Source organism: Panthera tigris, chromosome B1 (assembly GCF_018350195.1).
Source record: "Panthera tigris isolate Pti1 chromosome B1, P.tigris_Pti1_mat1.1, whole genome shotgun sequence".
Lineage (NCBI taxonomy): Eukaryota > Metazoa > Chordata > Mammalia > Carnivora > Felidae > Panthera > Panthera tigris.
Genome location: NC_056663.1, coordinates 43,768,705 through 43,781,432, shown reverse-complemented (window position 1 = coordinate 43,781,432; position 12,728 = coordinate 43,768,705). Strand labels below are relative to the sequence as shown.

The 12,728-nt window shown below is 43.8% G+C and overlaps 1 protein-coding gene across 3 annotated transcripts in view; it reads left to right on the top strand.

Annotated features, from left to right (window-relative positions):
* PLEKHA2 (pleckstrin homology domain containing A2) overlaps nt 1–12,728 on the top strand; it is a 71,415-nt gene that overhangs the window by 55,784 nt on the left and 2,903 nt on the right. For all 3 annotated transcript variants that reach the window (XM_042983422.1, XM_042983421.1, XM_042983420.1), the window contains 4 exons: nt 215–283; nt 667–737; nt 4,133–4,196; nt 12,268–12,345. In XM_042983422.1, coding sequence (XP_042839356.1) covers nt 215–283; nt 667–737; nt 4,133–4,196; nt 12,268–12,345 — 282 coding nt within the window. The remainder of the gene's footprint in view (nt 1–214; nt 284–666; nt 738–4,132; nt 4,197–12,267; nt 12,346–12,728) is intronic.

The following is a 12,728-nucleotide window of genomic DNA, read 5'->3' as shown; positions in this document are numbered from 1 at the left end:
AACCGGTGAAAGGTTTGGGACTAAATACTCACCCCTGCATGCCTGAGGCTCTGCCTCTAATAGGAAGAAGTCTCTCCCTCTGCTGACCCCGTCTCTCCCATTGAATGTGGGAGCCCAGCTTCCATTGGGCTGGGTACCCAGGAGCTTAGAACTGGAACACCCTCTGGAATGCTGGGACCTCTTCTTAATGTCCTGCTCTTGCTTTTTATTTCAGCGAAAGAGCTGGAAACGTCGCTTCTTTGCACTTGATGACTTTACTCTCTGCTACTTCAAGTGTGAACAGGTTTGTAGTCATTCTGGGGCCCTTCTGACAGGCCATGGAAGCAAGAGGCACACAGGTGACACTGACATGTGTGTGCATGAGTAGAGATGTGGGCACACACACAGGCCTGTGGGGTGCCTCTGTCTTATGAGCATCCATCCCATGTGTACATCTTTACGTCCATAGTAACGTGGACTTCGCTTTCTCCCTCCCTCAACGCAGTGAGCTGCTCTGTGGTCAGAGCCACAGAATATCTTCTTAGAACTTTTTCCTCTCTTGATAGTTATTTTGAGACTTTGCCTTGTTTGCAGTGTACCTCTGATCAGAGAGATACATTCATCAGCTGGGCTGGGTTGTGGCATTATGTGGATAGTCTCATTTACCTATCTTATTTTTTCCACCAGGACCGAGAACCACTGCGCACTATATTTCTCAAGGATGTTCTTAAGACCCATGAGTGTCTGGTCAAATCTGGGTAATCATGTCTGCTTACTTTTTTTTTTCTGATAGGAATCCCCATTTGCCTGCCTAAATCTTCATTTACTACCCTTCAGAGGCTCTATTTAAGAATTTTCTCCCATGAGCATGACAGGGCCTGACATCTCACTTACTGCGTCCAAACTAATGCAGCTAAGAGACCAAACTGGGCAAGCTCATCTCATCTTTTCCCTTTGCCTTTCTCTGGCCCCTGAGGAGACAGGCTGAGTCTAAATAATAATTTTTGATGTAGAAAAAGAAAGAATGTGGGAAAAAGAAGAGAGTGGTGTTGGGATGCTTCTCAAGTGTTAGAATTAAATGCTCATTGCATGGGAGGCTTAGGGCTCAGAGCAGGGACAGTGTCCTGAGGTCTCACTTATCAGCACTTCTGGTCAGATCACTGCTTATTCCAATGCTTCTTCCCTGAACTTCTTACGCCTTTTCCCCTTTTTTGACAAAGTCCTGGATATGTCCTTAACACAAAGGTGATTAACAGCTTCTCTGTGTGACTCCCTTGTAGAGGAATAGCGAGTATTTTTAATGTGTTCCTCTTCCCACTAGGAAGAGTGCCATGGTGCATAGGAGGACTTTGGGATCTGGGGCCCATAGGCAAAGGCTCTCTCCTGTAGTCAATATAGATACAGATGCCCTTAGAACTAAACTGTAGAAACCCAAGGGCATCTGGACATTTAAAAGTCCTCCTTTTGCCCCTTAAGCTCCAGTCTTTAGAGACTGTTTGCGTCTCTCCATCCCAGGGACTGTGCATTACAGACCAACATCATCAGGGAGGCTCTTAGCAGCAGGCAGACTATTATCACATGAAGGCATAGGAAGGTCTTACATGGCAACAAAAGGCCACATGACCCCAAGGAAGCAGGGACTGAACTGGAGCTGTACTGAGTCTTGCAAATGATATTTGCAGAGTAGAGATTAGGGAGGTTCCCAGTGACAGTTTGTATTCCATAAAAGTGGCTGGTGATGGATGTTCCAGAAGTGTGGTTCCAGAGGTTGATGGTGGGTGGAGGAAAGACTGGGCATGACTGCATCCTCAGAGATGATTCCTGACTTCACAGGGGCCCATGCAAACAGGTAGGTGGACAGCCACCTGGGCATGTTGGGCAGCTTAGCGAGCCCAGATGGCATTGAGTCCTAAGAGTGCTCTGTACTTCACCTGAGTCTCTCACTGCCACAGTCAGACTGAATCCTTAGTGAAGGAATTAAGAGAGCTTCAGATCATTAGGGAAAGAAGTCCCCAAGGCTCTGCGGGTTCCAGGCCTATGAGACTGTGTGGCCTCCCCAAACCCAGTTAGGAAGCTTTAGGGCATCTGCGTAGTCAACAAACATTTGTTAACTTGAATTAAATTGAACTGAATTGAATTGAAAGGCAACGTGTAGCTTGGGAAGTAGATGTGACAAGGGTGGGGATTTCCTCCTTGCTTTGCTTTCGTCTCTTCAGTAGTCGATGACATGAGTGTACTGTATGTGTGTGAGTAATTTAAAAAACGAAAACAGTTTAGTCAGTAAGAAGAGCCATCTCCATTCAGAAAGTAATAATGGTCAGTGAAATGTTTCAAGTGACCGCTATATGACATGCATGGTAGCAGATGCCTTATGTACTTCATACATTGATCTTTGTGGTCACCAGCCTGGTAAGGGGGGTCTTCTCATCTCCTTTTTACAGTTGGGGAACAAAGGCCCACAAAGATTTAAAATATTCCTACAATATCTTTTCCCCAAGTGGAGTCAGGATTTGGTCCCAGGTCTTTCTGACACTGTCTTGCTGTCCCTTCCCACGTGGGTCTTTAGTCTCTTGCTCCTCCTTTGCCCGGGTGCCCATGTCACTGGCTCAGTGCCTGCCATGTCCTTCCAAGTCCTCATTCATGAAGCCAACTCTGCCTGCAATCAGTCCTGTTTTGGAATTATTCTCACTCTTAGCGTAAGAACACAGTCTAACATCTAATTGTATAGTTTTGCTTTATTTATTTTTTTTTGGTTCTTTTATTGGGAAGAAATTAGATCTTTCACTCCTTATGTATTGCCCACAGCACCTGGATACACACAACAGGCGCTCAACACTGCAAATAATTTTGGCCGGTTTAGGGTTTGTCACTGGGCACCACCTACATCTCCCCTTTTTCCTTGTAGAAGTCAGGATTCTTCCCAAACTCATACCGAGTTTGAAGTATCTTAAAGTAGTCTAGTTTCTCCTTCCATATCTCATTGGTTCCCCGTCTCAACCCAGTACATGGTGGCACAGAGCAGTAATTTAATGAAGCTGATGAGGTTGCTGCTTGTGGGGAGGAAGGCTTTGGAAGTGAGAGTTGGTTCCCATAGGAGAGGCAAATGGTAATGGAGTACTTTAAAGCATAGATTCTGAAGTCAGACCTGGGTTCAAATCCTTGCTCTGCTGTTTACTAACTTCGGCACCATGGACAAGTCACGTAGCCTCTCTGAGGCTAGGTTTCCTCATCCACAAAGTGGGGAAAGTCTTAAGTTCCTTACTGGATTGTTGTAAACATTGGATAAAATAACACACTCAAAAACACTCAAAGAACAGATTGGTGGTTGTCAGAGGTGGGAGGTGGGGGGTGGGCAAAATGGGTAAAGGGGATCAGAAGGCACAAACTTCCATTTATAAAATAAATAAGTCCTAGTAATGTGATGTACAGTATGGTAACCATAATTAATAATGCTATATTGGATATTTGTAAGTTGCTGAGGGAGTAGACCTTAAAAGTTCTCATCACAAGAAAAAAAGAGCTTGTAACTATGTGTGGTGACTGATGTCAACTAGACTTCTTGTGGTGATCAGTTCACAATATATACAAATACTGCATCACTATCTTGTGTACCTGAAACTAATAAAATGTTACAGGTACATTCTCTGTCTCTATGTCTTTATATATAAATAATATCTTATGTATTAATAAATACGTAAAATTAATAATTGATTAGTTACATTTACATATTTATAAAACCAATAAAATGTTCATCTGCTTGACCCTGAAAAAAGCACTTAAAGCAGTGCTTTGTACAAAGAACTTTATACATCTTGGCCCCTAACTGCCCCTTCCCCCCACAACTATAGGTCGTATGGGATGTGATGGATCTTAGGCAGGAGGCTTTAGAGGGAAAGGAGCATTATCTTGTTAGAACTGGTGGTGGGGTGTGTGTGTGTGTGGGATTTCCATGGGGATGGCAAGACCTCCTGAGAACCTGTGGGAAGTTAAGCTGGAAGAGACCCCTGTCATGGTATTTGAGGCAGAGGCTGGAGGAAGAATGGCCTGGGAGCCCCCTTTCTATGGGAGAGGGCGCAGGAGCCTTTACTTGGGATAAATCATGTCCTCAGTGTGTGTGCAGGCATGCCTGGTAACTTGCTTTCTCTTTGTCTAGTGATCTCTTAATGAGGGACAACCTGTTTGAAATCATAACAAGCTCCAGGACCTTCTACATACAGGTAAAAGGCTCACTCTGAGAAGACTTTTGTGTTCTCTTTCTGTGAATGGTGTGCGATAGGTCTTGCCCTTTCCTCTGCTTTCTCTTTTATTTTGTTTGAAGTTTCTAGGTAGTAAATTTAGCCCCTGATAGTCAGTCTGAGTCCCATTTTATTCTAAACAGGATGTTTGCCAGAAGCTTCCCAACCATAAAATAATAAGAACAGGTTGAGCCTCTGAACTGGGGAATGTGAGTTTGTACCAGCTGCTCTCAGCTGCTGGGCGCCAACTAAGCAGAGAAAAGGAGAACTAGCCAGTGGTTTCACTTCTCCTTTGGAGGGTATTTATAAGCCCCGCCTGTGTGGACATTGCTGTGTGCGGAAGAACCGAAGCACAGAGGGCCCTGTGCAGGCACCAGGTGCAAAGCCCAGCTGCACAGAGAAAGCCATTGTTTGGGCTCTGACAGTTCAGCTCTCAGAAGCTTCTCCCTCCACCCACAGCTTTGGAGTTCTCCCAGCTCTTTCTTAAATCATAGGAGCGAGAAAGGCAGATACCCAAGCAGGGCCTAGACTTTCAATGCCAAGTCCCTACCCAAGCTGGCCTAGTAATCTACAGAGAATGCCTTGATCCATGCAGCATCGTGATAATGCCGCGTTTCTGGGATTCAGACTGCCATGCAATGTGTTGGTTTAGATGTGGGCTCCCTAGCCAAGGCTTTTCAGGGTTCCCAGTGCTCTTTCTTTGTTCCAAGTGTCACTCCCCACTAAGTACCATCTGTTGTTCCACAGGGCCACCCCTCCCCCATTTCTTGGGCAGCAGCTCCATAGTCCTGACCCTTCTGAGCTGGTCATTCTGCCTGAGCCCAGCAGACATGCTGGCAGCCTTAACTACCTGTGGGCTCCATTCATTCACCCAAGCATGTGTCACTGGGGAAGAGGGAGCTGTGCATAGCATTGCTGGAGTTGTTAGAGCTGGTTCCATTGTCATTCAGGGACAGGGTTTAAATTGTAGGTTCGAAAAGTTTCCAGTTCTTGAATTTAACAGGTATTTGTAGAGTATCCTTAGAGTGCCATGCATTTTGCTTCATACTGGGGATGACACTGTGTTAAATAGAACAGATCGTGAACTGGAGAGAGAGAGTCAGGTAAACAGGCAATTAAAACAGTGTGATGGGGTCGAGGAAGGAGTGTTGGGTTGTTGAACACAGGGGAGTTTTGGGGGGCAGTGAAACTATTCTGTATGATACTGTAATGGTGGATATATGAAATAGAACTTTATAGAAGGCAATAAAAATAAAGAGTAAACTTTAATATATGTGAATTTAAAAAATCACTTAGGCAGTTGGGTGATTCTAGCATGGCATATAGACTGTGACAAAAGAGCCTAAATGCGTTATAGGGTTGGAACGACCTCACTGAAGGGGCTAGGGAAATTAAAAAAAAGGAAGCAAATGAACAAAAAAACCTGGTGTGTAAGTGCTACCATGACAGTGAGTTGTGGTTGCCATGGGAACTCCTAAAAGGGGCATCTCCCCCATCTCGGAGTTGGGGGAAGTTTCTTGCAGGAAGGCACAGCTAAACTGAGTCAGTTGGGAGAAGAGTGGCCTAGGCAGAGAGAACAGCATGTGTGAAAAAGCCTGGAGATAAAAGGAGCACAGGGCACAGGGAGGGCTGGGAAGCCTGTGTGGAGGGCCCATGCCTTATAGCCCCTATTAGAGAGCTTGTATTTTATCCTGAGGGTTGGGTCCCATTGAGGTTGAACCCAGGGAGTGGCCCAATCAAATTTGCCTTCTAAAAATGCCACCTGGGCAAGTGATCTAACGTTCAAACCCTGTTTTCCTCATCTGTAAAGTGGCGATGATATCCCTCAACCAACCACATTAATGGTGTGCTGGCTATGAGTTTCCAGGCCCAGGGCAGTATAGACAGATGAAGAAAAGGTAAGACAGGAGGTAGAGAGAGAAGTTTGGTGTCTGTGGTAGTAATTTGGGTGACGGATGAAAGAAGCTTGAACTAGGATGGATGGAGAAAAATGGACAACTTAAAAACTATTGAAGAGTTGTTTCTGGGACTTGGTTGTGGGTTGGATGTGGGCTGAGGGGAGATGGGGAGGCAAGGACACCGCTGGGTGTTTGGCCTGGGCCTCAGGGTGTCAGACAACAGCAATCACTTAGACCACAGCCAGGCGAGGAGGTACTGGTGAGTGTGAAGGCAAGCCTAGTGTTGGGGGTTCTGAGTTGACAGTGTCTGTGGGACATTGAAGGTGACGTGTTATGAAGGTCCTTCAGCAGACAGTGCCTGACACATGGTTGGTACTAAATAAGTATTTGTCAAGTGAACGATTATGCTCGGTAAGAGCTTTGGACTAGAGAGAGTGATTTGGGAAATGTGAATCCCAACAAGAACAAAGTTTAAGAGACATTGGTTGCATCATCTGAATGAATGTATGCACATTTACCAGAGCTTCTCATCACTTTTACCACCGTTTGCCTTCTAGTCTCACATTTCCAGGATAAAAGAATACTAGCATCACCCTGAAATAAACAAATGAGTGAACAAGTCTGTTTACAGCACTTAACTCAGAGAGAGTAGAAAACTGAGAAAAACATAGAGTAAAAGTCATTAAAAATATGTATTAATTTATTTTCAGATAGTAACCAAAAACTCAGTTATGTTAACACGAGTAGTATTTTATGAAAAATAGGTATATTTCTAAAACAAAAAACGCAACAAAAGTAGCATTGTTTTTATGTTTTTGCAAATCTCTTTAATGGCTGGCTTAAAAGGAGACAGCATTCTCCTATCTGCTTCTGCATTCTATCTGTGGCCATATGTTGTTTTGGTTGAAGAATATGAAGAAAATCTGGCCTTGCACAGATACGTATTTGCAAAAAAGGACTATTTTAATAGCTTTGTCAGATAATTGTGGATAGTCTTCTTTGATTCTATATGAAAACTTGACAAATGGTAGTTTCTTAGTGTTCAGGTGCAGTGTGGAATTGGAAGCCAGTATCAATATTGGTAAACTTCCATGCTTTTACATTAAAATCCACTGGTCAGTTTCATACTTTGAATGGATCCTTTTTACCAATGCATGATTTGGTAACTTCATGCGCTGGCCGTTAGGAAAATAGTGGTCACACAGAGGTACGCAGATCTTCTAATTGTTGACACATTTTATTATATATAATATCAAAAAATCACATTTGTTAATAGCACCACAACGATCATCATCAACCAAGTCTTTTTTCCTTTTTCTTTTTTCTTTTGAGAGAGAGAGAGAGACAGAGACAGAGAGAAAGACAGGGAGAGAGATGGAGAGCATGTGCACCTGAGTAGGGGAGGGACAGAGAGAGAGGGAGAGAGAGAATCTCAAGCAGGCTCCACACCATTAGCGCCAAGCTCCATGCAGGGCTCGAACCCATGAACTTTTGAGATCATGACCTGAGCTGAAGTCGGATGCTTAACCGACTGACCAACCCAGGTGACCCAATAAAGTCTTTAAGTACGGAAAGCTTTTGGAATTCTAATTTTGTTTGGAAGCTCAAAATTGCAAAAAAAAAAAAAAAAAAAATGCTTTCATGATTTTCCCTGACTGAACAGACTCATTTCATTCATTTTTGAGGAAGTGTCCACCATTTACCTAAGTCTGAGTAAGTCTGACAGTTTGTCAGTCATTTGTTCCAAGTAAAAATTGTGTTTCATGAGAAAGGTAAAAGAATATAATGGCTTCCCCTACAGTTTGGTGCCAGCAGCTTTACCTACCATGCCTATGTGGCATTCTGACCTGCTTCCTAGGGGATGTTCAGTAAACCTGCCTGAAAGAACCACATATCCTCACTATCCGGGAAAGCTGGACCAGGGCAGCTGTAGGCAGGGTGAGCAGACTCCTTGGGCAGGGACAGAGGCTTGGGCAACAGAATGGGACTGGCTGCCATCTGCTGAGGTGCTGGTCATTTATCTTCTGTCACATTTGCCTTCCAAGTCACACATCTATATAATTTGTGCCCAAGAATGCTACCCTGTGTTGGACACTTAGATGTCACAGGCACAGTGCTAAGTAGTTTACAGGCAGCACATCACTGAATTCACAGTGATATCTGAGACCATCTCCATTTTAGAGATGAGGAGACAGAATGTCTGAAGGCAAACTATTTGTTTGAGATCATCAACCTGGTGAATTATGGAACTGAGTAGGAGTCACCTAGTCAGGTGCTAGAGCAGGACCCACCCACTTGTGTTGTTTAAAAGCAGCTTGGTGCAGAGCACAAAGATGTAGAAGGTGTGGCTATAGACAACTAGGGGAGATCAGCTTGGGGTGATAGATCATGGTGACCAAGATCCAGGATCTGGCAGTAATCAGGTATCGAAGCTTGGGATGTCAGCAAGCTTATCAGCAGGTTCTCAGTCCTGGGCAAGGGTTCAAAATGAGATTTCAATCCTTGGAATACGAGACATGCAGCAGTCACCATTTCCCCATTTCCCTTTCATAGAAGGTCAGGGGTATTAGGTAGGAGGATGTAGTTACTCCAGATGAGAAATGTAGTGCAGACTGGTTTGGGTAACTTGGTATAGGCCTAGTTGTCAGAACTAGGGGGCTATGTCAGGATAAGAGTAGTAATAAGATGGCCCCTATGTGAATTGCAGAGTGTTGGTATAGAGCTCTTACAGTAAGTAAGATAGATACTTACTGTTTTAATTTAGACTACAGGGTGAATGACAGCATCTTGAACTATGTAGTGCACAGTCTAGGCAATCATACTGGCAAGGCTGTGTCTAAAGACGGGATTGGTTCCTGGGGAGAAAGCAGGGATTATTAGCTGTTGGGCAGGGTGGGGAGGTGCAGAGGTTGGGAACAGACAAATGTTGGGCAGCTGCAGGAGAAGCCACCCTGGTAGGGACTGGAGACCTATTACTGATGACCTGTGGAATTCATTGCTTTAAACCGTGGCATCTGTTACAGTGCTGGGCTCATAGTAGTTACTCAGTAAAAGCTTGTAGGACTGCAATAAACATCAGGATACGGTGACTCATGCTTTTAATACCCTTTGTTCCTCTCACCTCCAAAACTACCCTCAAGGACAGAAACCCTACTTTTTCTTTTGAACCAATTGCCCAAAACAAATGCACACACTTAAGCACGCCAGGAAGAGGTGAAGGTATAGGTATGGTACTTCCTTTTTTATTCTACTGAGTTTTAAGCATCATTTAGGCTTCTTGCAATTCTCCATGCTGTGTGTGGACTTCAGCACTGTTTTTTTACCCCTGGTTCACGAAGCTACCTTTGAGGTGGTATTTTAAGATATTTTGGGGGTTTTGATGAAAGCTAATCAAAGCCTTCCATAAAAGGTAGACATACACATACGCCATATGTTTGCACACAGTTTTTGAGGTTTTGAGGAATTTAGAGATTATAATTGTGATCTCAATAAAGTGGAAGTCTGTTTCTTCTCAATTTTTCTTACAATATCTGCTTTTCTATTGGAATAATATTTTTAAATGACATTTGTCAAACGTTAAAATAATGCTTACTAATGTTTATTATTACTCTCCTCATGGCTGGTTAACTCTGTAGGTTATCTAACGGAAAAATGTCCATATGTGGAGTTAGAGAATTGGGAAAAATATAACTAGCAAATAATTTCCATCTCTGAATTTCTAAATGTTTTCAGAAAGAGATTTAATAATTTTGCCCATCATATTAGCAAAGACTTAAAAATTGTAATATTTAATTCTAGCAAGGGTGCACGTAAAAAAATAATATATTGGTGGTAAGTGAAATGTATATTGTTGGCCAGAAATCCCTCTGACCAGATGTAACCAGAGCCTTAAAAGAACGCAAGTCTTTGGTAATTTTCCTAGAATCATAAGAATGAAAAAAGCTTTGTGCACAAAGGTGTGAATAGCAGCATTACTTATACTAAAGGAGAATTGGAAACAATCTAAATGTGTTTTATAGGATTTTGATTCTTGTGTCTGACTTCCCAGACGGTAAGTCAGGTGGTCCCTAGTTTTCTCTTATTCAGTGGCTCCTTGCTAGATGGAGGTAAGTTCCTAGAGAAGATGTACAAATACGTTGGTGGAGCTTTAAAGGACAGTCAGTTAGGTGGCCTGTGGCTTGTGGGGAAGCATTTGACTTGGGGGGTGCTGTGTTGTGCTTGGGTAGTGGGAGGGGATAGAGTAGCTCAGTAGCCCTGGAAACTGTTGTCGTGTGGATCTTGCCAGACCTACTGTATGATGTGGGAGACGTTTGTCTCTCCTCAGGTCCCATCTTTCTCTTTCCCAGTCGTCTAACATTGCCCCCTACCAAATCGTGTGTCTCTCTACTTAATGGACAATTTAATTACCTCCATCTCGTTCTATTCAAAGTAACCAAATAGGTTATCTCTTTTGATCCTGACAATTTCATCCTTAGGTAGGAATTATGTGCAGTTTGAGTATGAGGAAACAGAAAAAAAAATCTCAGGGAGAAGGCAGTTAACATATTTATAATATTGAGGTTTGAGGCTTCATTCATGTCCCATGTGTAATAATAATAAAAACGATAACTAATACTTAAGAAGCCCTTTCCGTGCATCCGACACTGTTCAAACTGCTTTACCTAAATGAGTTCATTACATTTTCCCAGCAGTGCTACTTGCAGAACAGGCTAGGTCTGATGCTACTAAAATACCTTCTGGAAGGATCTTGGACACCTTGTCCTGTTTATCTTTTTGGACTAGTGATGGATTTTTCTCGGAAAACCCAACCATCAGGTTGTCACACAACTGGGAAAAGCCCAGTGGAGAGAGAATACACGTAAGTTTGCAGCTCTAGCGCCTGAGAGGGGTGTTCACCTTGAGCACTTGCTGCTATACCCGATTAACGCAGCGTGCCAGGAGGTGACACTGTTTCTTTCCTAAGTGTCTTCTGCACACACCTAACCGATGTGGGTTTGTTTGGGGTGATAGAAAGGGGTAGGAATGCAAGTATGAGGATTAAAAAAAAAAAACCAAAAAACAAAACAACAAAACCCAAAACCAAAAAACAAAAACAAAAACTAGTGTTTTATCCAGATACAGTGCAAAGTAAAAGAATCATTCGGGGGCTGCAGAAAGTGAGGGGTGTATGTGGAGAGTTTTGCAGGCTGGAGCGTGGTGTTTACATATACCGTACATAGGCACACAAATGCACACTTCTGATTTATGGTGGGACTGTTAGGGGAAGGCACAGGGGGCAGAGAGAAATTAGTGAATAGAAATTTCTGGAGGTCAGGAATTTGGTCTGGTCACATCTCTGTGCTTGGCACCTGATGCTGTAAGACTGAGGGCCTCAGCAAACATTTGCTAGGTTTACTTGAACTCAACCCCTATAAAGCTAGAAGGCACTGAGAATTACGAGGGCTCCACCTGCCGCTCCTTGGTGTTTGGATTTTCCTTCCTTTTGTCACAGAGTCGCTGCTGCCCCCTTCTGGCGTTGGTGGGCATTTCTGGGGGATATGCCTTTTAAAGGTTTAGCAGTGTCCTACATGTTGTTAAGCTTAGTGCCCTGAGTCTACCAACTCTCCAGGCCTGGATGCAGTCACAACAGACCCGGGTCATTTGTGTTCTGAGGGAAGCCCTGTTCCTAGAGATAATATGAATGTTGGAGGATATGCAGAGGATTTGGCTTTAGTGGGACTAGAGTTGAAAATGGGATTATTCTGTTTGGATAGCTGTAGTAGAAAGAGGGACTGCATTGGGAGTCAGGAGAACTGGAATCTAGACCAGCCATAAACGTTGAACTTTGGCTTTCTGGGCCCCATTTACCTTTTCTGTAAAGCAGGAGGCCATTTGTGCTCTGGGCGGTGGGGGGTGGGGGTGTGGGGCTTCAGCCGGGACGGCCTCTGCCCCACTGCAGAGCAGATCCACTTTGAGCTGTTTTATTTATGGGGTGTCAAATAAGAGTTTGCAGAAAAAAATGTCCTCAAAAGTCTGAAAGCCACTGGACTGGATGATCTCTGGGATCCTTCCAATTCTAATGGTGTAATTTCATAAACTTAGAATTGAATCACAGACTTGAAAGCTGAAATCACAGTGCCAAAGATTTCTCCATAAGTGCTATGGGTGTTTTGCAGGCGGACAGTCCAGAAGACATGCACAGCTGGATTAAGGAGATCAGGGCAGCTGTCCAGGCCCTCAAATGCCACCCCAGAGTAAGTCATTTCCTTTCTGGTACGCAGCCGCTGTCAACTTGGAGATGAATTCTGCTTGAGTGGTCAGGTTTTATTTGGTGATGTAGGCAAGCAGCCTGTTCTGGATGCAGCTGAAGCCCCAGGCTGTCTTGTTTGTTTTCTCTTTCTACTGATTTAAGTACAGAGTTTCATTTTTATTTTTATTTTGGTTGTTTGAAAGCGGCAAGTTGGGTTGGGTAAAGAAACAGAGACTCTGATGTGTTCTACACGTCTCCCTGCCAGGCAGAACATGACACATCTGGAGTGAATTCCGTTGGTTGTACTTGATTTCCATAGACAGGGGTCTCTGGACCTATGAGGTGGTGATCCTAGGTGGCTGTTCTTCCTGGGGCTTTGGAGTAGAC